Consider the following 24,282-nt stretch of genomic DNA (forward strand, 5'->3'; position numbering starts at 1 on the left):
AAAGAAAGAAAACCAAAGGGGAGAAGAGACGGTGAGAAGGGGGGGGAAGAGAGACAAAAAAAAAAAAAAACTCCTGGGTCACCTGTATGGAGAAAAAAAAAAACCAAACAAACAAACAAAAACAAACAGAGGAGACAGCAAACAACAAAGAGCAACATAATAATAGAGAAAACAAAGCACCATCACAATAAACTAGCTAGTCATAGATATCAGTATTTACTAAGTAATAAACGATATTGTGCAGCACGCAAGATAGACAGCGCACAGTGTGCTTTGAGGCAGCAGCCAAGAAAGCTTTAGTCCGCGTCTGTGAATACCCATGTGTGCATACCTGTGTGGATCAGCATGCTTGCATTCCAAAGGTTTCTCCATGTAATGATCTGCTAGGGAGTGTGGGGGGGCCATAGCCCCGTCCTCCAGGGTGTGAAGCGGGTATGGAGGAGATCAAAACTCCAGACATCCAGAGGCCCCCAGAACACAAGAGACCATGGAAGACCAACAGAGGGGCAGCCGCGCCACTGTCCCAGTAAGAGCTGAGGAGAGTCCCAGATGAGGGCTCGCCCAGCAGCCGCGGAGCAGAAGTCAGGGGGAGTTGCAGTGACGCGCCCGTGAGCTCCGCCGGCCCCCAGCTGCGCCTGAGTGACCGAGCCCTAGGCCGAGAGGCCGGGGGCACCCCACCTCCAAAGGGGGCCGAGCGAGCCCCAGGCCCCAGGCCCCGACAAGCGGCCGCCAAGGAGTGAGCCGGTGTGTACCCGGACGCCCACCCCCAGACACAAAGAACCACCAACACACCGACACCTGAGGGAGTCCGCCACCGGCAGGGGAAGTGGTGGTGGGTGGAGATAGGCCTCCAAACCTTGGAGGGCCTGAGGTGTCCCCAGAGAGGTGGCGTCTGATACCCAACCTGACATATAGACACAGACATACAGGCACACACAGACACAAACATCCATTCCCACCCTCATGCTCTCATATGCACTCACTCCACACTCAACCAACGTGGAGACAGACATAAAGAGACGCTGTACACACGATCACACTCCCCAAGCGTACTCTAAGCCCCGGGTCTAGGTACCCTTGCCCCTGGAGGGGGGAACTGCACCCAGACCCAGGTGGTGTTACCCTTTTCCCTGCGGTGGGGGGAGGCAGACCGCCCCGACTCCGCAGCAGCAGGGAGGCCCCACACTCCAGACCGCACTCCTCCTACTAGCCCTCCCGCTCCAGCAGGCCGCAGAGAATGGGGGTGGGAGAAGACTCCAAACCTCCCTCCACCCGCTCATTGTAGTGTTGATGCATATGTGTTCTAAGGTGCAATTAAAACCCAGGAGGGCATGGAGCTACCTGCCAAGGAGCAGCAGGTAAGCGCATAGTCCCTCCTGCTAACCCTCAATGACTAAGTGTATTTAAAATTGAGAGGTGGGCAACGACGTCAGGGGTGAGGTATACACCCTGATGGTGATTTGGACTCCGTGATTGTGCCCACCCCCAAGATCCTATATGTATGTGTAATGAGAGTGTGAATAATGTGAATGTCTAAGTTGTGGGATAAAATTGAGGCAGAGGCAGCCAGAAGGGGACAGGGGGGGGGTAGCCTCCTCTGCACCCTGGTGACATACCCCCACTCCAAGGCCCTGCATGTGTGGGTGGTTGTGGAGGAGCGTTATAATTTCAATGATTCTTGTTAAGCATTGTGTGCCTTTAAAAGGATGATAAGAAACGAGAGATGGGAATAACTTGCAGCTTTTCCCAGCTGGATTCAGACTGGGTATTCTGGAGTTTATGGTGGCACCTTTAACTCCCACAGCCGGAGTGTTTCCAGGATTTTGTCAATGGGCTGGCACTAGAAGACCAAGAACAAGGCAGAGTGGCACATAGAAAATCAGAACGTTTATTAAAAATTTATAAAGGGGTGCAGAAAATTGGCATAAAATACACTGGGTTCAATTTTCAGGCTCCTGAGCATAGCCAATGCCGCCTATCAATGAACTGTGACTGTGATAGAAAAACTGAAATTTTCTATCCATAAAACTAAATTCAACATCAATTTCTTTATTGAACTTTCTCTCAACATTAGTGAACTTCTTCACTTTTTACATTTTCCTCAGTGACGATTTTTCAGGGAGCGGATTTTTACGATAAACATGCCGTCAGTGTGTTTCCTGAGTTAGTGATTATCTTCCTGCTTCTAAAGAAACCACACCTTGATGTATCTTTCCATTTCTCTGACAAATAAAGAGCATATAAAATGTAAAATGCTTTGCAATGAATTTAATCTTATCACACAGACATTTCAGACATCAGTAAGTTTTTTTTCTTATGTTACATTTGAAAACATATTACATCGCTGGTCCAGCAGCAGGGCGATAACTACTGTCTAAATGTAAGACTCATCATTTAAGCTACACATCAATGAAATAAAAGCTGATTGCGTACACACACACACATTCGCTGTAAAGGCTAAATGTTATTTATATTCATCTGTGAGGCTCCAGTTCATTTTTTATAAAGTCTGCATTGAAGAGGTACTGAGATATTTGCCCCCATGAGCTATACTGAAGCCATGCTAGATCAGAGCTATAAAGGTAATTTATGGTCGAGCTTAAAGGGGCTAAACCTGAACCAGCTTACAGGAACACAGTAATGTTCCTCACTAAAGTTACTTTCTTACACAGGAAAGACTAAAGGGCTGCGCTGTATGATAACTTGTTCCAGTTCCTCAAACCCTCGCTTTCGCTTTCCTGCAGTTTGATGGGCCCCTTGCTGTTCTCCCTGCTTCAGGTAAGGTTTTAGTCTTTTCAGTCTTTTAGATTTTGTCACTTCCAAGTTTCTGGACCATGTAAAGTGTTACCGAACTTTCTCTATCCATATTTGATGTTTCAGGGCTTTCTTGCACTCTGTAGAAGACAAAGAGGCCAAAAAATGGAGAACAGAAGAAAAGTGCTTGCTGCAATAATTTTCACAGCTGCCTGCAGCAAAGTAAGAATCATGATTCAAACAAATATTAGAAAGTAAGAAAAATTATAAATTTAAAAATGGGTTTTTAAATGTGATATATCAATTAAAGGTGGCCGCAAAGGATACAAGATTACTGGATGTCCAAGAGACCACAGATGTTGTAGATGATCAGTACAAAGGATGTCGTGAAGAGGCCATGAAGAAGTTCATCGAGTCAGACGTGTTAAAACAAGAACTAAGCAACAGTGAAGGATTTCAGAAAGCATGGAATAAAAGTAACGAGTGTTCAAAGCAGATCCCTGGAGGAAGAAAAGAGCATACTGCTGCACTTTCAGTCTATCTTAAAGGAGACCAGCCTTTCATACTAACACTGAACAAAGCAATAGAGACAATGGGTGGAAATGTTAGCATCTATGAAAACCGCTTCCACTTCAAGTCTCTTCATTTCCTGCTGATGGACTCCATGAGGCTGCTGAAGCCAAAGGAGTGCAAGAACGTTTATGTTTTTCAAGATGGTCAAAACCAACCACAGAAAGGCTCCACGGTGAGATTTCCAAGTTTCACTTTAGCTTATTCAGACTATGAAGAGCTAAAGAGACTTGAAGATGTCAATGAGAATACTATTTTACATCTCACTTCTTGTTTCTTTGTCAACCTGAAAGACTATGTGTGCGGTCAAGAACAGGATGAAATACTCTTATCTCCAGCAGAAGTTTTCACTGTGCAACGAGTAGAGACAAAAACTACATGGGATGATGACGAATACCTTGAGATTGTTTTAAACCACTCAGGACTGAACAGCTCACACAACTGTTACATGTTTTCACGGTAAGATTCATATTCTCTCAATTAAAGTGAGTTTTTTTGTATATTCATTCTTCAAATATTAAGCTTAGAACTGCTAGTTCAACTAGTATTTAAATATTTAAAGGAGATACAAACATGTCACATGTGCCAATTCGATATAATAAAAATATAATAAAAATACTTCAAACACAAAAAAGTAAATTATTATTATTAGTAGTAGTAATAATCTGTCTCTCTGCTTTGCTTCCATGTCTTCAGGTCTCCTCAAGCTGTTGTCTCCACCTTGTGGCTTGTATTAGTGTTTGCAGCCTTATCCTTATCTGTTTAGTAAAAACAGTTATTGTTTTCTACAATACTGCTTTGCTTATTTGTGTAATTGTTTTGCATAGTTTATATGGCAGAATGTGGTATCTGTGAAATATAATCAAATATTGTTTCCTGGTTCTGTTGTATTATGAAGTCATGTGATTGTATGTCAACAATGGTGATTGGATGTCTAAAGATAAAAGTGAAAGAGGGGAGATGCAAATGGGTAAATGAGTATGAAAAGCGAGCTTTTCTCCTGTTAAATTGCTCTAATAAAATATCCAGCATTCAAAAAGTCTAAATTGTGGACATTCTTTTTTTTTTTTTTTAAAGTAAAGATAAGTAAAGTAGGATACCGGACCTGCAAGGCTACCTAGCGCCAGATACTTTATCAGAGTAGGCAGGATAGATAGGCAGAACTGGGTGAATACTTTCACCCTTTGGCTCCATCCTAGCTCTGCACTGCCTTCTGGGTAGTATCGATGGGATCAGAGACTAGACTTTTTAAACAGAGAGCCAGTCCAGATTTTAAGTACTGGGTTCCACAGATCAACACAATGATGTGACAGACAGATAACATCATACAGAAAATAATTACTTCAAGTTATTACTGCTAAAGGTGGCTTATTTGTTTTTGCATGTAATTGTGCCCAAATATCAGTAAAATAAATACCATTGGTAAAGTTCCACATATACTGAGTATTAAAGAATCTGCTCTCACTGGTTAGTTGAAATAATTTTTAGTTCAAACCTCTCACAGGATCACATCGTTTTTTTGTTTACACAAATAAGCTCACTAGTTTCAAGTTACTAAACAAAACAACTAGGATATAAACTTTGTACAATTTGTTGCAAATATTCAGACTTTTGGTGTTTTAAGAAAACATTTAAAACTCTCAGAAAGCATTAATGTAAAAATATAATGTGTTAGATATAACCCGATAAAAAATGATGCCTTTTATTGGGTCTCTGTGCAGCTTGATGTGAAGGGTCACGTTTAATCTTTAGGAGAAGGCATTATGCGTCATTCCTGTTAGAAGTTCATAAAGACACCACCACTACATGTTAGAGTGCAAACTTAATCTTCAACCAGGTAACTTAAAGCAGTTTGGTAAAGCAGGAAAAATATCTCCCATGAGGCTCCTTGCTTGTTATCAGGCCGCTTGTCCCAGGCTGCACGCATGTGTTTTGATGTAGCCTGTTTTAAATGATAGCCCTCCTTGAGACAAGCACCTTGGACTTTTCGACTGATTTTACCTCTTTTGCCACCAGGGATCTGGAGTCCCATGAAAAATATATCACTTTCGACCCCGCCACTTTAATACTGCAAACATGGATCAATTTTCTGTTTAGAAAGAAGATGAGAAGATGTTTAGAAGATTGATGAGATATGTGTTATCCATTTATAGTGTTATTAGATTTTCTTTTTACATTGACTGGTACATATGTGTATACTTTTTGGTAAGTAAATTTAAATTCTCATCTATTAAATGGTGTAAAAGAAAAGAAAAACTTGTATTTTTATATAAAGTATTGGCAAATATAACTTAAATAATCATTTGGATATTAATTTTCTAACAAAGTCTAGCAAAATAAAATATGTTTCTGATTTGAGACCTAGTGAAGCTCAAATAGCTTTTAAACTGATTTAGCTTACTGAAAGATCTCACCACCTGCAACAGTCACAGTGTGCAAAATATATGCAGTTGCACTTACACTGCTCTTTTTATGTGGCTTATAATGACAATGTATTATTATTACAAAAGACAACTCCCCTACTTTAGGTATCAGTGGGGCTGGCTCATGTCAGGACTATGGGATTAGGAACAGCTAAGACTGAGCCAGTGGTTTGGTCTGGCAGCAGGTCAGATGATGGAGGAAAAAGTGATTTACTATTCATATGTACAAAGGGTCTGCCAGCACCAGTTACATGTTGGGTTAAATAACACACAAACACACTATTTTCTGTTCAGCATGTTGAAGCAAGACTAGAAAAGGTTTTGTGTGTGTGTTAAAGTTTTTTAGGAGTAAAATTGAGGTTTTACCAACTGCATACATATCTGTGACTATTCCTGAACCTAAACAGTTTGTGTCAAGGCAGTGTTGGTTGGGAGCACCTTGAGATGACTGTTCTTGTGACTTGGTGCCATACAAATCACATTTAATTGAACTAAGCATAAATTGAATAATGTCTGGTCTCCTATATGTGATGCAATATCTACCATAACCACGACAATTAAAAGATTACATTTATAAATAAGTGTAGTTTCAAATGTATTATGTAATATTTATAATTGTTATAGTTTGTAGGCACTTCGCTTGGTTATGGTTTCTACATTCAGTTTCCAACGCTCTATCTTGCGTTAGTCAGATTCATTCATAATTAAAACATATTTTATACTATGAATTATGATTTTTTTTTTAAATTATGACGGAATCTGGCTGATTACTATTAAAGCGTCACCCTTTCCACAGATATCGCGACAATACTGTTATTGCGAACTCTCTTACCTGGGATTATCATCAGATTTCGCGACACCTCTCCTCCGAAGCAGAAGGTGGCCATAATGCACAAACTCATTCCATCAAACGAAGAAGAAAAAACAGGCGAAGAAGAAGGCGGTGGTCAGCTACAAATTGATAGAGCAGAGAAGATAAGATAAGGCTATAACTGGAAGGTTTTGGCCAATAATGAGGTAAAAAAAAAAAAAAAAAAAAAAGAGCTCGAGTGAAATCTGTAACGTTCAGGTGTCTGTTAAATAACTCGATAATGTCGCACTCTGCTGCAAGAAGCTATGTTTAGCGTTAGCTGGCAAGTAGGATGCTAACTTCCTGACAATAACACTTTGTTATTGTTAGCAATGTGAAGCAGAGTTAACGTTAATAACATTAATTATGGGTACAAAGCAGTTATGATCACTAATTACTGGCTAATTAAGCTACAAACGACGCTAACCACCTCGTATTGCGTACTTGTTGCTTATGTATTTTTTATGTTGGATTCCTCGGCAGGCTGTGAACGCTTCTGTGGACCTAATCGAAACTGCAGCAAACATGCAGCTTAACTGAAGAAAGCACAATGCTCGGATACTGTGACACTTCCAGTGCCTACTGACCACATGCCGTGGAGCCAAAGCAACAAGCCGACAACTAATTGTTAGCCTTCCATCTCAGGAAGCCAAACCTCATTTGAAACTGCAGACTGTGTTTGTTCTCCTAAGGAGCTGTCTTCTTCTCTACCATGGTGGATAACCGGTACGCCACAGCTCTGGTTATCGGCTCCGTGCTGAGCCTGCTGGCCACAGTGTACCTCTCCGTGGCTGTGGGGACTCAGCACTGGTATGAGTACAATACCCCAGAAGTTAATAATACAACGCACAGCGAACCCGTATACCCCAACGGCACTCGGGCACTATGGTGGAGGTGTATCCTGGTAGCCAGCCCCTCATACTGGTTCAAATCTCCAGGTATTACTCACAGTGGCACACCTGTTCAGCGTCCTCACTGACCAATACTTTGTTTGATGATAGTGCTGCCTTCTAAATTTAAGAAGAAAATCTGGAACAAGATTTGTCTGTTAAACTCTATTTTTAACTTTAAGGAATTTTATTTAGATTAATTCTGCACATTGATTTACGTCACTGACTGTTCTGCACTCAGCATTGGTTTAACCAGTGCACTTGATTGTTATAATGCCCAGTCCCATGTTAAATGCTTTACATTGTTAATTAATGAGAAGACTTAGTTGGATTTGTGTTCTCTGACTTTTTTGGCTTTAGATCGGAAGATGGAAACCCGCTGTTCAAGCTTTAGTCTTTCTGATCAGTTAGGTACAAAGTATAAACCTGGAAATGAGGAAGAAGAAGACCTGCTAAGAACATGTGAGTGTATCCTTACTCTCCCTCAATCTATCCAGGGAGACCTGTAGTTCATAAAATATGTTTTGTTTTGTTTTTGTTTTTTCATTTTACTAAACGATTCTTACATTTTTTTTAACCCATCTTGGTCACATCTGCTCCCTTCACTGTCTTTACTCGCACATCATTTGTTAAACATTAGAAATTATTGACAGAGTTTGAGTTTAACCTGCAATGATTGTTGTGCAGACTTGTGGAGGTGCCAGTTTCTGCTGCCCTTGGTGTCTCTGGCACTGGTGTTCCTCAGTGTCCTCGTTGGGGTCTGTGCCTGCTTGTGCCGCAGCTTTACCCCGACCTTCTGTGTGGGAGTGCTCCATCTTCTTGCAGGTGAAAGAAACACACACATTTATGAGCATAAAAACTATAATATCTTGCATTTTTCTGAACTGACAGTTTAATTTCTTACTATTTTTACTGCATGAGTAATGTTGACAAAAACGAGTGGCACAATCAGTTCTAGGTCAAGCAGACTGAATGGTTGGTCCTTATCTGCTGCTGAATGTCATTTACACAGCTGGACTTGCAGCTACTGGCATGCAGTTTTGAACTTACAAGTTACAGGTGCATTCAATACAATTAGTGTCTCTTTGATCAGGCAACAAAAAGTGATTAAAAGGTGATTTCCAAATGCCCCTTATACACATGACTCCACATGACTTTGAGACAGTGTTTTAACTGACCATAGTGAGAAACCTTTAATGTTTCACTGCATCCAGTTTAAAGTTTTAGAGTTGGAGCTATAAGGTAGAAATAAACACAGAGCAGCAAGTGTTAATATCCTCTTTTCCCCACCATATTGTTACATTTACGTCCCTGTTACCCGTTTCTCTGATAACATCTCCGATTGATTCAGCCAATCCATTTTGAAGAGGAGTCCAATGATGTGTCAAATGACCTTTTTTATGTGAGAACCTGAAGCACAAAGCCCGGTTGAACAAAGATGGTCAATGCCCACCAGTGTGATACCTATTATCTCTGAGTGGACCTTTAACTTTTGTGAAGCTAGCTTACACAAAGTAATCCTGGCTATGAACATACTTGGTAGTACACCCCTCTGTAGTGACTTTCGGCTTCAGCTGTGCATGGCTTACTAGGGCTATAGATACCCAGAACCCTATAAAATCCTACACCATAACGTACAGCTTAACCTGATGTGCACCTTCCTAGAAATGTAACTACACGCCTGGTTCACACAGCCTGCAACCACTGTGATTGTCCTGTTTAGTGCCATCGATTCCTCCTGTGAATTTCCAGCTACTTATTTACTTAATTTATCAGTGAGAGAAAACAATCATAGCATCGGTATGATTGTCACCAAGTTCCTGGAGGGAGTTTGTTGAAACTATTGGAATTGACATGAGGGGAGAAGTGGAAAAAGTTGAGGGACAAATATGTTTGCCCCATAAAAAACTGACCATAACAACGAGTGGGGACCCAGGAGGGGAAAAAAAGTCTCAGAATTCTGTTTGTTTTGATCTTGGCTGGCAGTGCGTGTAAAACCCTCGGACACGACCACACGGCAATTAACAAATAATGCACTTGCCCCGAGATAAATGTCAGCACCAATGTCAGCCAGGTTACATCGCAGTCTCTACAAAGATTCACAACAGAAGTCAAAATGTATGCAAATCATCCAAAACCAGCGGTGCTTATTCCTGAGGCTTTGAGACTGACGACCTTTGAGGGTCCCCAGAACCCACTTTGAAAACCACTGCACAGAACATTTGTTCAACAAAAAACTTCCCTCTGCTTTCATTCATTTACTTTGGTCTTAGCCAGAGTACAACGAAGGTGGAGTTCATCTGCTAGATTTGTTTCTGCTTTGCATTAGAAGCTTAGTCCTTTTTCCAAATGACCACAAACATAAACGTTTACATGATCTCATCCCGTTCCTTCATCACTGCTTTTGACTCCTCAGGTCTGTGTTCTCTGGGCACCGTCTGCTGTTTCCTGGCCGGGGTGGATTTGGTCCACCAGAATTTCCCTCTGCCTGATGGGGTGGAGGGCACTTTGGGCTGGTCTCTTTACCTTGCCCTCATATCCTTCCCTCTGCAGATGATGGCAGCTGCTCTGTTCCTGTGGGCGGCCAAAAGTCACCGCAAAAATTACACTCGCATGACCGCTTACAGGGTAGCGTAAAAGAGAGACTGACAATCATACAGTTTAAGACAGCTTACGGGTTTCATTACATCCTCAGAAAATGGTTTCCTGTTAGGAGAGGATGTAACTAGGATAAAGGGTGCTTTTCACTTCATCTGTAACAGAATTTTCATACTTAAAAAAAGGAAAAAAAAAATTTACAGTATCTCAGACCTGTAGAAAGGAATGTTGGTTTAATACCATTTGAGTTATTTAACCAGTGCTTTTTCTTGCATTTCTAACCTGTGTTTTACCCAAAGCATGTTCTTAATGGTTTTAATCTTTAAGGGTTGCAGATCACTTACTATTTCTGGTGTAAACCATGTTTTTTTGTGCATTATTTTATTGCCTTTTTTTGGTTGCCATTTTCTTCTGAAGCTGCTCACCACATTGCCCTTAACTTCACGCCTGGAGTTATCCAGGACATGGTAGCTTTCTCTGTGCATGAAAAAATATTAAACAAGAGTTTATTTTATTTTATTTGTTTTACTTTTTTTTTTTTTCCTGCAGTTCTGTTTTTACATAATTTAAAATATCCAGCCTGTGCATGCCTTTTCATCATCGTCTGTGGTGATTGTTCATTTCAGCCTGTGGTATTTTCTAAGTGTCATCACAAATGTGACCACTCATCTGTCGCCTGTGTTTGTAGATGTATTAATTTAGTTAGTTTGAATATTTAAAAAGACAAACAAAAAAGCTAAAGTGATGCCACACAAACCTGTGACCTTAAGCCCCAAATGATCTGCTATACTGCCATTTTACACAGGGTTTGCTGCTCAACACCACCTAAATGTTTGCAGGCTGGAGTTTAAGTCGGTTCTCCCATCCTTTCAAACAGTTACTTGTCTGACGGCTTTGGTAAGCTTTCAGATGTTTACTGTTGATACAGTATGTCAGCGTTTCAGTGTGACTTTTTAAAATAACAATCAAATTTTCCAAAAAGTTCAAATCCTCTTGAATCTGTGACCACTTACACATTTTTGTGTGTACAAAAGTCCAAAATGAGTAATATGTCAGCACTGAACAAAACAAACTGTAATGTTTTGTGTCAGAATGATTTGTTACATGTCTGACGTGTATACACTCTGGCTTTTTGTAAATGTTTTTATGTATCCAGAAGCACACTGTACTGATTATGTCTTAATAAATTTGGCATTTGCTGACTTTTATCTTTGTTTCATGTAATCCCTTTTAACCTCCTAGGACCTGGCGTTCACATATGTGGTCATCACATTTTGGGTTGTCTAGACCAAAATACTAAATTTTGCTCTACAAGGGCCTGATATCCACTTACGAGGACATACTGCTGCTGTTCTATCGAAATTTAAAATGAATGACCTCTTATGTGGATCTAATTTTTCTCAAACAAAAATCAGGTAAAAGAAAAAAAAAAAAGATCAGGTAATTCTGTTTTTACATTCATCAGATCCCAATCAGCAAACAGAAATTAAAAATGCATGCCATGAAAGAGTTTGGGTCTTAGGAGGTTAAAGGAGACGAGTAAAGATGATGAGTTCTTACTTACAAGCTTACAATGTCTTGTCTTGTCTTACACATCTTCAGGAAGAACAATGGCAATTTGATATATTTTGTGAAAACAACAAAAGAAAATTTGAAAAAGAAAAATGCACTCCTATAGAGTGTGAAAAAGAAGGGTTTTTCAAGATCCAATTGATCTCAGGTCAGCAGGCAGCTTGCTCCAAAGAACAGGACCTACAGCTAATCCTGCAGTGTCAGATTTTAGTGTAAGTAGTTAAAAAAGTGTTTGCACATTTGGAACTGATTGTAGAAATATTTAAGATATTGCTGATGATCTGAGAGGTGTCGGTCATCTGTTTCGTCCACAGTTGACAAGAATCACTTCTCATCCCAGAGTTTTAGTCAGATTTCACTCAAAGTTGTACACCGTGACCACTTAATGGGTCTTCATCTGAACTGTGCTCAAGGTCAAAGTAAAATTCTTTGTTTTATGGGCTTTTTTGATCATTACTTTAAAACAAAGGCTTCTCAATTGCAGCTGTGCACTGTGTTAAGAACCACTTACTACATGCTTGTATTATACAATTAACTTTATTTATAACAAATTTTCATTAACACAGTTATAAAGTGTCTGTTGAAAGATTTAAAAACGTGTGTAAGGTATACAGAGACAACTGAAATCATCAAAGTCTTTTTTAAGCACAGTAGATAAATATGATAGATTTCTTTTGCATCTTTCATTGATCATTTCATCACTCACAGTGTAACGTTAGGACAAACCAATGTTGTAAAGTGTACTTGATAAACACACTGGAGCATGTAGTTGCTCTGACCGATGAGCATATTCCTGCTGATAATTGAGCTGATCCATTTATTTTATGTAAACCCAAATCAAATACACAATGCTAAGAAGATTATAGTTAAAATTCATTCATGTTCATTTATTCAGTCATTCATTCAAAAAGGATTTCTGCACGTTAAATTTAGCTTTAAAAAACATAAAATGCGTGGACTCCAACTCTAGAGCCTGTGCAACACACCACTCAGATAAAGCTCGAATAAGCTTCATTTTACATATTAACAGAGGGACTAGCAGAGCTCCTGTACTGCACTGGAGGATGGAGTTATGTTTTAGACACCTTATATTTGTCAGTCATGACATCACGTTTGTTCATTTGCATATTTCAAATGATCAGAATAATTCTCATTTCCTACTTTATTATAATTTAAAATTGGGATATTTAAATTTAGCACTCTCAGCCTGTCACTTTTATGGGTGGGAGTGTCAACTTTATCTTTCGAGCTAAATGAAAAGCGATCTTCTTCTCGTAGTAGGCGCACTCATTGACAAAGAAAGGGTAGAGGTCCTCGCCATCATACTTCACTGTCTCCCCGGAAAATGACATGAATATCGGATTGCCCCGCTGCAGAAGCTTGAAGTCATTATCCTGGAGAAAGACATGCAAATACGACATTTACTGCTTGACAGTCTTTGAATTCATGAATGTAAATGTTCAGATGAAACCAGGTTAGGAAGGCTTGTTTAAGGCCAAACCTTTAGACAACCTCTCAAGGATACTTGAGGGTGTGAGGGATTCTGCCAAAGGACTCAGTATTTATTTTGTGGACACTGGACATGTCTAATGGGCAGGAGACCCGAGGATAAGGATAAGCTAGACGGATAGACTGGAGAGGTTTTAAGTCTCTCAGCTAGCTTGGAAGCACCTAGGTGCTTCTAAAACTGCTGCAACTGTGACCTAGACTCAGATAATGAAAAGTGTGAAAGCTTAGACTATAAAACGTGCACCCATCTTGTACTGTACCTGTAACTGGGAGTGTATGGCAGCAGTGATTTCCCCAGTAACTGGATTCCTCGGGTAATCTATGCTTTTCACCAAGGTGTATGCTTCCACTTCACCCCCTTCAAATGTGCTTCCTGATGAGGATAAAAGTTGCAGAGTTAATGGAGTCATTTCACAAAGAGCTATGGTTTGATTTTGCCACTGTAGGTCCACCTGATGTTGTTGTTTGCCATTGCATAATTGTTCACGGTTAACCCCACTGTCTGATTTACTGATTTGTGATGACTTAAAGCTTCTCCAGTGAAGCTACCCCTCTGAAAATGAGGGAACTGTGTTGAAAAACGACTGTAATACCTCAAAAGTTAATGCAATGCTTTTGATAAACTTCTTCAATAAAAGTAAAAAGTCTGCACTTTATTCATGTGATGACTGTTTGAACCAACTGTTGTAGCATACAGCAGCAAAATGACAAAAAACATGTGCCATTAACCAAATATTTATATATAGCAAATTGCAGAGGCCACTTTAGGCCCTGCTCCCATTGAAACATCAGGTGAGGTGAAGCTCCAGCCACAGGATGTATTCTATAATTAATTGGTTAATTACACAGTACATTACACATGTGGGGAAGCATATGCATCCGATATGTTTCACCTCGTTATTTTGTTTGTTTGTGTAATGGGAAACATTCTTGTTTATTCTCATATTTAGATTTGTGACCTGGTGTAGCCTGCTCAACTATGTTATCTGCTGACTATATGAATCTCTGTGTGATACGTGATAGCTCTCCTGCATGCAGCAATTAAAAGCTTGGCCACAGCTGAAGATATTGCCATGGCAATTGTAAAAAAATGCAGCTAACTGAACAACTGCAGACTACAAAATTATTTAAATAAATATTTCAACCAAAGCTTATAAGAAGGGGCATTTTAAAAGCGGTAGCATCTTACCAGAATTAAATTCCTGAAGCCAACTGAATATATGATCCACTGCCTCTTTCACCATGTTATGGATATCTGCTCTGACCACACCATTGGGCTGTGGGCCGGCCTCTATTGCTGCAAAGAACAAGGGGAACAATCATCTAAATATTTAATAAGCTCAGCTTTGCAAAAGATGCACACAGACACACTTACCAAAGCCATGCTTGCCGACCGATTCTAAAGAATAAGCCTCAGCGATCGGTATGTCCAGCTGGATTGCTCTAACTTCCACAGAAGCCATTTTACTCTGAAAATCAAATATGTTTACTGTCGACTGCACACTGTGCTTAGGTACGATAGGCTGAGCTTTAAAATAAACTACATGTTTATCCCGGATTTTGATTATAGCTTTATAACCTGATTTTATTGAGTTAAGAACATAATTGCATGAGTGATGTACAAGCAACACAGACATACTTTTAATTTTTTTGATTGGAAAATACTACTACCCAGTAGAAACATTAAAACAAAGACTAAGAAAAATTCCTCAGACAGTTTAGTTAAAATTGGTGCTTGAAGACAACACATTATACAGCTTAATGGGGTTAACTTTGGTGTTTGGGAGGATTACTGACAGGATTGTATTTGTATCTGTTATTGTCTGTGCTATTAATGACATGATAACACATGGCAACAATACACATTTAGGCACGTAGAGATGTCAAGTTCAAATTGAGCATCAGAATAGGGTAATGACTTTGAATATATTATGGTTGTTGGCGCCAGACAGGCTTATCTGAATATTTCAGAAACTGCTGATCTAGTGAGAATTTCTCATACAGTCATCTCTAAGGTTTACAGAGAATGGCCTGAATGAGAGAAAATATCCAGTGAGCAGCATTTTACTGGATGGAAATGTCTTGTTGATGCTAGAGGTCAGCAGAGAATAACCAGACTTCTTCAATTTGACAAGATGGCTACAGTTACCCAAATAACTATGTGTTACAACCAAGGTATGCAGAACAGCATCTCTGCAGTGTGGTCTTCTGCTGCCATCAGCTAAGACTGGAAAACTGCGGCTACAATTCATATGGGTTTACCAAAATTGCACAACAGAAGATTTAAAAAAATGTTGTCTGGTCTGATGAGTCTTGATTTCTGATGCAACATATTGATAGTAGGGTCAGACTTTGGTTCAAACAACATAAAGGCATGGATCCACCTTGCCTTGTGCATTCTTGCTTTTGAAAACAGCTGCTGCTATCTCACCATACCATCACTGCGAAGATTAACCTGACTTTTAGCAAAATTTAAGTTATTTGAACTTGAAGATATGAGACCTCTAGTAGTTCACAGTTTATGCATATCTTCTTTATCAGAAACATTATAGGTGCAAATTCCAAGTGCATGACTCGAAATATCTGTTTGTAGTACTCTTGTACCTGTAGGTACTTGAGAATGTGCAGGGTGAACCAGTCTATGGAGTAAAAGATGAAGCAGAGGCCCATGTTGGAAGTGGTGTTGTGGATGTCTATGATCAGGTCCATGGCCTCTTTGCTTCCTTTGGGCCCAATTTGAGCGTTCAGCTCCTGAGCTCGCCTCAGTTCATAGGGTGATGAATCTGTTACAGGGGAACTAGAATCGGGAAAATAAAACAAAGACGTCTCTCACACATGGCAGATTTGAAAAGTTTTACTTTGCTCTCACAGTGTAGCGCAGTTAGCCAAAACCTTTAAAACTTCATTACCTACATAAAGCTTTGGCATCAGTTTCGTTTTTGAACTTACTTTAGCAAGGCTTCTGTGAAACAGCGGTTAAGGTCGGTTTCTACGTATCTCCTGCAAATCTCCACAGCCCGTGGGTTTGTCAGGACAGTGGAGACAGAAACAGATCCAATTTTATCTATCTTCTCTTTCTGCAAATGTCTCACCATGTAAACCCCTGTCATCTCATTTCCATGAGTGCCACCACAAACGGCAACCCTGGACAGCGGTGGGAAAGACACAGACTCCATCTGTTTCCACGAGAAAAAAAAGAGGGTGCTAGGTTAATGTTGGATTCTCTTTTTCTGTTGTATAAACAAACAAACAAACCAAAAAAAAGTACCGATGATGTCCTGGCAGTCATTCATTGACTAAAGGGAGTGTAACCTTTGAGCTTTTTGAGGTGCAGCTTAAGGAAAGCTAGAACAGAATCAAGGTGTTCCTAGTGGAACAAATGATGAATTCAGGTTCACCTCCAACAAAAAAATAACCACCCTCCAGGAGATCAGAGTCAGAAGGTCCAACAAATCTAACTCATTTATGATTGTATGCAAAATACACTTCTCATAAAATTAGGGCAAACACTTAATTCTTACAGTGTAAAACAAACTTCAGGAATATGCAGCTACCCCTTTAAGAAGAATGAACCACCATGAATCCAGTTTTACTGCTTTGGGGGGGAAAGCAGACAATAGGTGCGCTGGAGAGGCAACTCTCCAAAAGACAGTTTTCCAATTGATGGCTCTCTCCTTTACCATTTATAGGTAAATCAGTTTATAATAATAAAAAAAATAAAATATTTAGCAGCATAAGTGATAAATAGGTGACAACACTCAGTTCATAGGAAACTACAGTTTTACTTCCCTTGCTCTGGCTTGTTTAAGAGAACAGAAGTTGGGACACTGAACCATTTATAAATCTTCCCTGAGGCAGTTTGTTGTTTATACTTTGGTCACCTTTTAAGCTAACAGGCCTTACCACCTTTGTTTCCTTTTCACCAGGAATACTATTTTAAGAGTTCAGAAGTACAAATAGAGCTGATGAAACAAATCTTGCTATCGAGAAACCTGAAATAAACACTCTGTCAACCAGAAAGGTTTTAGGCGGCGGTCCTTTGAAACCACCTTTCCTAACACTGCTCACTCGTCCAATGTCCACACTGGCAACCACAAGGGATCCCACATCTGCTGATAGAGGCCCCATTTTATTGAGGGAAAGTCAGATACTGCCCTCAGATGAACCCTTTTATAACTTTCTGTTCAACTGTACATTAAAATATTAAATACATACTTTGCATTTCAATTCTTATCAAAAATAAATATTAAAAGTGACTATTTCACATCATTATCTATATTAGTTTTAGAGATCCTGGCATCTGTTGCTATAGTAAGTGGGGATATAGCACAAGGCCACACCTACTCTTTATGATATTTATGCCATCTCAATGCTGCAGTGTCATTATACTCATTATACTCCAGGTTTTGGATCACAGATATGATCCCAGCTGAAGAACTGGATCTGCTATTTACAATGTAAGTGATGGCAGAAATATAAATAGGAGCACACTGTGCTGTCATACAATCATATTACAATGTGACTGTAAGCACTAGTAAGTGCATAGTTACATCTACTACAACAGCAGCAGCAGTAAATGAGAAAAATAAAGTAGTAAAATCTGAGAAACTGGTTTTTAAGACTTTGGCAGCTTGCCTCTGTCAATACAGCCAATAAAATAAGCATAAAACTACATTAAATTGACTCCACATCTTACCTTTCACGTCAAAATTCAACCTTGTTTAGCATTCACTGGATTCATCAACCTTTGAACCCAGAGGGGAAGTTGTGTCGGGGCAGAAGTGTGCTATTTCATAACCTAAAAAAAACACTTTTCAGCCCACAGCAGCTGCTTAGCTATTCACAATTCACACAGTACAAACCAACCCACATGCAAGTACAGACTGCTTCGATTGACTGCGCCCGCCTTCAAGCTTCCTTATGTTTGTACCTTCTTACAGCTGCCCTCCTCTATCTGTTTCTTCAGCTCAAATTTCATTTTTGTGATGTAACAGGAAGTCACTCGGTTGTTTTCTGCTAAACCAGCAGGAGCCGCTCTCATTGCTCTTTGGCCTGTGGTGCAACTTTGAGGTGCTGCAACAACAACAACAACAAGTAAATGGCACATAAGATGTTTCACTTCAGAGGAACCCAAACCTCGGCAGATGCTTTATTGCAGCTGTATCAAAACACTCCAAGCATTTCCACCACCACTGCTAACTATAAATAAATATATATATCTGATAATTTATTAGTAAACAAACAGTAAAAGCATGGGTGCTTTTGGGAAAAAGTCTGCTTAATTTTTTAGTTTATTGCCTAAAGAAAGGTGAAGCAGTCTAAAGTGATATAGGTAGGATTTAATTACAGTAGTTTTCTAGCAGCAGCAGTTCTTGGACATCTATTTCATCAATATCATACGAATCATTCAAATGAATGAATCTAGTTGATGAATCTGTAGTCTAAAAATGTTAATTACCTCACAACTTTGCAATCTTTCTTCTCCATACCACCGTACGTTTTCTCACACCCTGCAACTCTCGAAAGAAGACCTAAGCTCCATTTAGAGATGTAATCCTCTTTGATCCGTCGCTTGATGATAAGCTGCTTCCTCTCACTCGTTCACTCTGTCGCTCTCTCTTTCTCGTTCTCCGCCTCTGTCTGTCAGTTCAATTCAATTCACTTGATTTTATCTTTTGCTTTTACCCCGCAGGCTTTGCTGGCTAATGGTGCTCTGATTTCCTGTATTTCTTCCTTTTTTCCTTGTTTTTATGTTGTTGGTTGTTTTTGGTTGTGTGAATGTGTGCTTTCTTTTTTAATTTTTATATCTATTTGTCAGGAAGTAGCTCACAAAGTGGCTCCATTGAATAGTGGTTTACTCATTTTTCTAATATTGTGGCTCAAGAGTTGGGAGTTCGCCTTGTAATCGGAAGGTTGACGGTTCGAGCCCCGGCTTGGACAGTCTCGGTCGTTGTGTCCTTGGGCAAGACGCTTCACCCGTTGCCTACTGGTGGTGGTCAGAGGGCCCAGTGTCCGGCAGCCTCGCCTCTGTCAGTGCGCCCCAGGGTGGCTGTGGCTACAATGTAGCTTGCCATCACCAGTGTGTGAATGGGTGGATGACTGGATGTGAAGCGCTTTGGGGTCCTTAGGGACTAGAAAAGCGCTATACAAATACTGTACATATATGTATACAAATACATTTAATAAGTGAAAGATCCCTGGTTTGATTCCAGGAGCAGACACAAGTCTCTTTGGGTCAGGAAGGGCATCTGGAAAACAAATAAATAAATAAATAAAATATGCAGAACTACCTGTCTTGTTGATAAGAAAACAGCTGAAAGAAGATCTATATGTCTGAATTAGACACACCATATTAAGGTATGTTCTGTGGTAAAACTGTGCATCTGTGTATACTGTGAAATCTGGCAAACACAACCTGTACTTTGGTGTCTGCAACTGTCCCATCACATGACATTTTGTGGAGACGCAAACTAAAACTAAAGCTGGAGCAGCAATTAAAAGCTTGGCCACAGCTGAAGATATTGCCATGGCAATTGTAAAAAAATGCAGCTAACTGAACAACTGCAGACTACAAAATTATTTAAATAAATATTTCAACCAAAGCTTATAAGAAGGGGCATTTTAAAAGCGGTAGCATCTTACCAGAATTAAATTCCTGAAGCCAACTGAATATATGATCCACTGCCTCTTTCACCATGTTATGGATATCTGCTCTGACCACACCATTGGGCTGTGGGCCGGCCTCTATTGCTGCAAAGAACAAGGGGAACAATCATCTAAATATTTAATAAGCTCAGCTTTGCAAAAGATGCACACAGACACACTTACCAAAGCCATGCTTGCCGACCGATTCTAAAGAATAAGCCTCAGCGATCGGTATGTCCAGCTGGATTGCTCTAACTTCCACAGAAGCCATTTTACTCTGAAAATCAAATATGTTTACTGTCGACTGCACACTGTGCTTAGGTACGATAGGCTGAGCTTTAAAATAAACTACATGTTTATCCCGGATTTTGATTATAGCTTTATAACCTGATTTTATTGAGTTAAGAACATAATTGCATGAGTGATGTACAAGCAACACAGACATACTTTTAATTTTTTTGATTGGAAAATACTACTACCCAGTAGAAACATTAAAACAAAGACTAAGAAAAATTCCTCAGACAGTTTAGTTAAAATTGGTGCTTGAAGACAACACATTATACAGCTTAATGGGGTTAACTTTGGTGTTTGGGAGGATTACTGACAGGATTGTATTTGTATCTGTTATTGTCTGTGCTATTAATGACATGATAACACATGGCAACAATACACATTTAGGCACGTAGAGATGTCAAGTTCAAATTGAGCATCAGAATAGGGTAATGACTTTGAATATATTATGGTTGTTGGCACCAGACAGGCTTATCTGAATATTTCAGAAACTGCTGATCTAGTGAGAATTTCTCATACAGTCATCTCTAAGGTTTACAGAGAATGGCCTGAATGAGAGAAAATATCCAGTGAGCAGTATTTTACTGGATGGAAATGTCTTGTTGATGCTAGAGGTCAGCAGAGAATAACCAGACTTCTTCAATTTGACAAGATGGCTACAGTTACCCAAATAACTATGTGTTACAACCAAGGTATGCAGAACAGCATCTCTGCAGTGTGGTCTTCTGCTGCCATCAGCTAAGACTGGAAAACTGCGGCTACAATTCATATGGGTTTACCAAAATTGCACAACAGAAGATTTAAAAAAATGTTGTCTGGTCTGATGAGTCTTGATTTCTGATGCAACATATTGATAGTAGGGTCAGACTTTGGTTCAAACAACATAAAGGCATGGATCCACCTTGCCTTGTGCATTCTTGCTTTTGAAAACAGCTGCTGCTATCTCACCATACCATCACTGCGAAGATTAACCTGACTTTTAGCAAAATTTAAGTTATTTGAACTTGAAGATATGAGACCTCTAGTAGTTCACAGTTTATGCATATTTTCTTTATCAGAAACATTATAGGTGCAAATTCCAAGTGCATGACTCGAAATATCTGTTTGTAGTACTCTTGTACCTGTAGGTACTTGAGAATGTGCAGGGTGAACCAGTCTATGGAGTAAAAGATGAAGCAGAGGCCCATGTTGGAAGTGGTGTTGTGGATGTCTATGATCAGGTCCATGGCCTCTTTGCTTCCTTTGGGCCCAATTTGAGCGTTCAGCTCCTGAGCTCGCCTCAGTTCATAGGGTGATGAATCTGTTACAGGGGAACTAGAATCGGGAAAATAAAACAAAGACGTCTCTCACACATGGCAGATTTGAAAAGTTTTACTTTGCTCTCACAGTGTAGCGCAGTTAGCCAAAACCTTTAAAACTTCATTACCTACATAAAGCTTTGGCATCAGTTTCGTTTCTGAACTTACTTTAGCAAGGCTTCTGTGAAACAGCGGTTAAGGTCGGTTTCTACGTATCTCCTGCAAATCTCCACAGCCCGTGGGTTTGTCAGGACAGTGGAGACAGAAACAGATCCAATTTTATCTATCTTCTCTTTCTGCAAATGTCTCACCATGTAAACCCCTGTCATCTCATTTCCATGAGTGCCACCACAAACGGCAACCCTGGACAGCGGTGGGAAAGACACAGACTCCATCTGTTTCCACGAGAAAAAAAAGAGGGTGCTAGGTTAATGTTGGATTCTCTTTTTCTGTTGTATAAACAAACAAACAAACCAAAAAAAAGTACCGATGATGTCCTGGCAGTCATTCATTGACTAAAGGGAGTGTAACCTTTGAGCTTTTTGAGGTGCAGCTTAAGGAAAGCTAGAACAGAATCAAGGTGTTCCTAGTGGAACAAATGATGAATTCAGGTTCACCTCCAACAAAAAAATAAATAAATAACAGCAGAAATATACATGTAAAGATTGAAACTCAAACACACACACACACACACACCATCTCAATGCTGCAGTGTCATTATACTCATTATACTCCAGGTTTTGGATCACAGATATGATCCCAGCTGAAGAACTGGATCTGCTATTTACAATGTAAGTGATGGCAGAAATATAAATAGGAGCACACTGTGCTGTCATACAATCATATTACAATGTGACTGTAAGCACTAGTAAGTGCATAGTTACATCTACTACAACAGCAGCAGCAGTAAATGAGAAAAATAAAGTAGTAAAATCTGAGAAACTGGTTTTTAAGACTTTGGCAGCTTGCCTCTGTCAATACAGCCAATAAAATAAGCATAAAACTACATTAAATTGACTCCACATCTTACCTTTCACGTCAAAATTCAACCTTGTTTAGCATTCACTGGATTCATCAACCTTTGAACCCAGAGGGGAAGTTGTGTCGGGGCAGAAGTGTGCTATTTCATAACCTAAAAAAAACACTTTTCAGCCCACAGCAGCTGCTTAGCTATTCACAATTCACACAGTACAAACCAACCCACATGCAAGTACAGACTGCTTCGATTGACTGCGCCCGCCTTCAAGCTTCCTTATGTTTGTACCTTCTTACAGCTGCCCTCCTCTATCTGTTTCTTCAGCTCAAATTTCATTTTTGTGATGTAACAGGAAGTCACTCGGTTGTTTTCTGCTAAACCAGCAGGAGCCGCTCTCATTGCTCTTTGGCCTGTGGTGCAACTTTGAGGTGCTGCAACAACAACAACAACAAGTAAATGGCACATAAGATGTTTCACTTCAGAGGAACCCAAACCTCGGCAGATGCTTTATTGCAGCTGTATCAAAACACTCCAAGCATTTCCACCACCACTGCTAACTATAAATAAATATATATATCTGATAATTTATTAGTAAACAAACAGTAAAAGCATGGGTGCTTTTGGGAAAAAGTCTGCTTAATTTTTTAGTTTATTGCCTAAAGAAAGGTGAAGCAGTCTAAAGTGATATAGGTAGGATTTAATTACAGTAGTTTTCTAGCAGCAGCAGTTCTTGGACATCTATTTCATCAATATCATACGAATCATTCAAATGAATGAATCTAGTTGATGAATCTGTAGTCTAAAAATGTTAATTACCTCACAACTTTGCAATCTTTCTTCTCCATACCACCGTACGTTTTCTCACACCCTGCAACTCTCGAAAGAAGACCTAAGCTCCATTTAGACATGTAATCCTCTTTGATCCGTCGCTTGATGATAAGCTGCTTCCTCTCACTCGTTCACTCTGTCGTTCTCTCTTTCTCGTTCTCCGCCTCTGTCTGTCAGTTCAATTCAATTCACTTGATTTTATCTTTTGCTTTTACCCCGCAGGCTTTGCTGGCTAATGGTGCTCTGATTTCCTGTATTTATGAAGATATTTCTTCCTTTTTTCCTTGTTTTTATGTTGTTGGTTGTTTTTGGTTGTGTGAATGTGTGCTTTCTTTTTTAATTTTTATATCTATTTGTCAGGAAGTAGCTCACAAAGTGGCTCCATTGAATAGTGGTTTACTCATTTTTCTAATATTGTGGCTCAAGAGTTGGGAGTTCGCCTTGTAATCGGAAGGTTGACGGTTCGAGCCCCGGCTTGGACAGTCTCGGTCGTTGTGTCCTTGGGCAAGACGCTTCACCCGTTGCCTACTGGTGGTGGTCAGAGGGCCCAGTGTCCGGCAGCCTCGCCTCTGTCAGTGCGCCCCAGGGTGGCTGTGGCTACAATGTAGCTTGCCATCACCAGTGTGTGAATGGGTGGATGACTGGATGTGAAGCGCTTTGGGGTCCTTAGGGACTAGAAAAGCGCTATACAAATACTGTACATATATGTATACAAATACATTTAATAAGTGAAAGATCCCTGGTTTGATTCCAGGAGCAGACACAAGTCTCTTTGGGTCAGGAAGGGCATCTGGAAAACAAATAAATAAATAAATAAAATATGCAGAACTACCTGTCTTGTTGATAAGAAAACAGCTGAAAGAAGATCTATATGTCTGAATTAGACACACCATATTAAGGTATGTTCTGTGGTAAAACTGTGCATCTGTGTATACTGTGAAATCTGGCAAACACAACCTGTACTTTGGTGTCTGCAACTGTCCCATCACATGACATTTTGTGGAGACGCAAACTAAAACTAAAGCTGGAGCAGCAATTAAAAGCTTGGCCACAGCTGAAGATATTGCCATGGCAATTG

At 39.9% G+C, this 24,282-nt stretch overlaps 4 protein-coding genes across 8 annotated transcripts; 2 read left to right on the forward strand and 2 right to left on the reverse strand.

Moving 5' to 3' along the window:
- Positions 1 to 2,692: 2,692 nt before the first annotated feature.
- LOC146707693 (ecto-ADP-ribosyltransferase 5-like) lies at positions 2,693 to 4,348 on the forward strand. Its single transcript, XM_085459192.1, has 4 exons — positions 2,693 to 2,778; positions 2,881 to 2,976; positions 3,065 to 3,783; positions 4,021 to 4,348. The coding sequence occupies exons 1-4, from the start codon at positions 2,749 to 2,751 to the stop codon at positions 4,088 to 4,090; spliced, it is 915 nt and encodes a 304-aa protein (XP_085315318.1). The 5' UTR covers positions 2,693 to 2,748; the 3' UTR covers positions 4,091 to 4,348.
- Positions 4,349 to 6,661: 2,313 nt separating this feature from the next.
- Positions 6,662 to 11,287, forward strand: LOC146707694 (claudin domain-containing protein 1-like). Its single transcript, XM_085459193.1, has 5 exons — positions 6,662 to 6,764; positions 7,081 to 7,535; positions 7,848 to 7,949; positions 8,175 to 8,312; positions 9,904 to 11,287. Exons 2-5 carry the CDS (start codon positions 7,310 to 7,312, stop codon positions 10,122 to 10,124), a joined length of 687 nt encoding a protein of 228 aa, XP_085315319.1. The 5' UTR covers positions 6,662 to 6,764; positions 7,081 to 7,309; the 3' UTR covers positions 10,125 to 11,287.
- A 916-nt stretch (positions 11,288 to 12,203) lies between these two features.
- On the reverse strand, positions 12,204 to 19,589 carry LOC146707695 (N-acyl-aromatic-L-amino acid amidohydrolase (carboxylate-forming) B-like). Of its 2 annotated transcripts, XM_085459190.1 has the most exons (8): positions 18,625 to 19,589; positions 18,097 to 18,239; positions 16,116 to 16,342; positions 15,771 to 15,963; positions 14,542 to 14,635; positions 14,356 to 14,463; positions 13,427 to 13,539; positions 12,204 to 13,051 (listed from the first exon to the last, which is right to left on the reverse strand). In XM_085459190.1, exons 2-8 carry the CDS (start codon positions 18,205 to 18,207, stop codon positions 12,860 to 12,862), a joined length of 1,038 nt encoding a protein of 345 aa, XP_085315316.1. In that variant the 5' UTR covers positions 18,208 to 18,239; positions 18,625 to 19,589; the 3' UTR covers positions 12,204 to 12,859. The 2 variants fall into 2 exon arrangements, with proteins under 2 accessions (XP_085315316.1, XP_085315315.1); XM_085459189.1 differs by lacking the exons at positions 18,097 to 18,239; positions 18,625 to 19,589 and adding an exon at positions 16,435 to 16,559 and having other exon boundaries at positions 12,208 to 13,051.
- Positions 19,590 to 19,733: 144 nt separating this feature from the next.
- On the reverse strand, positions 19,734 to 24,193 carry LOC146707696 (N-acyl-aromatic-L-amino acid amidohydrolase (carboxylate-forming) B-like). Of its 4 annotated transcripts, XM_085459196.1 has the most exons (7): positions 22,665 to 22,709; positions 22,431 to 22,532; positions 21,888 to 21,986; positions 21,569 to 21,795; positions 21,224 to 21,416; positions 19,995 to 20,088; positions 19,734 to 19,916 (listed from the first exon to the last, which is right to left on the reverse strand). In XM_085459196.1, the coding sequence occupies exons 3-7, from the start codon at positions 21,906 to 21,908 to the stop codon at positions 19,771 to 19,773; spliced, it is 681 nt and encodes a 226-aa protein (XP_085315322.1). In that variant the 5' UTR covers positions 21,909 to 21,986; positions 22,431 to 22,532; positions 22,665 to 22,709; the 3' UTR covers positions 19,734 to 19,770. The 4 variants fall into 4 exon arrangements, with proteins under 4 accessions (XP_085315322.1, XP_085315320.1, XP_085315321.1 ...); XM_085459194.1 differs by lacking the exons at positions 21,888 to 21,986; positions 22,431 to 22,532 and adding an exon at positions 23,193 to 24,193 and having other exon boundaries at positions 22,665 to 22,807; XM_085459195.1 differs by lacking the exon at positions 22,665 to 22,709 and having other exon boundaries at positions 22,431 to 22,658.
- Between the last annotated feature and the right edge of the window lie 89 nt (positions 24,194 to 24,282).

This window comes from Copadichromis virginalis, linkage group LG6, assembly GCF_057382275.1.
Source record: "Copadichromis virginalis isolate Kocher_CV1m ecotype Utaka linkage group LG6, C_Virginalis_male_GT1.1, whole genome shotgun sequence".
In the NCBI taxonomy this organism is placed as follows: domain Eukaryota; kingdom Metazoa; phylum Chordata; class Actinopteri; order Cichliformes; family Cichlidae; genus Copadichromis; species Copadichromis virginalis.

Excerpts from the sequence above, each read along its gene's own strand:
- LOC146707693 (XM_085459192.1), top strand. The coding sequence starts at position 2,749 with ATGGGCCCCTTGCTGTTCTCCCTGCTTCAG. Across the intron at positions 2,779-2,880 it reads TGCTGTTCTCCCTGCTTCAG|GGCTTTCTTGCACTCTGTAG; the intron begins GTAAGGTTTTAG and ends TTGATGTTTCAG. Across the intron at positions 2,977-3,064 it reads TCACAGCTGCCTGCAGCAAA|GTGGCCGCAAAGGATACAAG; the intron begins GTAAGAATCATG and ends TATCAATTAAAG.
- LOC146707696 (XM_085459194.1), bottom strand. The coding sequence starts at position 22,775 with ATGAGAGCGGCTCCTGCTGGTTTAGCAGAAAACAACCGAGTGACTTCC. Across the intron at positions 21,796-22,664 it reads AGGAGGGCAGCTGTAAGAAG|ATGGAGTCTGTGTCTTTCCC; the intron begins GTACAAACATAA and ends TCGTGGAAACAG. Across the intron at positions 21,417-21,568 it reads TTCACAGAAGCCTTGCTAAA|TTCCCCTGTAACAGATTCAT; the intron begins GTAAGTTCAGAA and ends TCCCGATTCTAG.
- LOC146707695 (XM_085459190.1), bottom strand. The coding sequence starts at position 18,207 with ATGAGAGCGGCTCCTGCTGGTTTAGCAGAAAACAACCGAGTGACTTCC. Across the intron at positions 16,343-18,096 it reads AGGAGGGCAGCTGTAAGAAG|ATGGAGTCTGTGTCTTTCCC; the intron begins GTACAAACATAA and ends TCGTGGAAACAG. Across the intron at positions 15,964-16,115 it reads TTCACAGAAGCCTTGCTAAA|TTCCCCTGTAACAGATTCAT; the intron begins GTAAGTTCAAAA and ends TCCCGATTCTAG.
- LOC146707694 (XM_085459193.1), top strand. The coding sequence starts at position 7,310 with ATGGTGGATAACCGGTACGCCACAGCTCTGGTTATCGGCTCCGTGCTG. Across the intron at positions 7,536-7,847 it reads ATACTGGTTCAAATCTCCAG|ATCGGAAGATGGAAACCCGC; the intron begins GTATTACTCACA and ends TTTTGGCTTTAG. Across the intron at positions 8,313-9,903 it reads AGTGCTCCATCTTCTTGCAG|GTCTGTGTTCTCTGGGCACC; the intron begins GTGAAAGAAACA and ends TTGACTCCTCAG.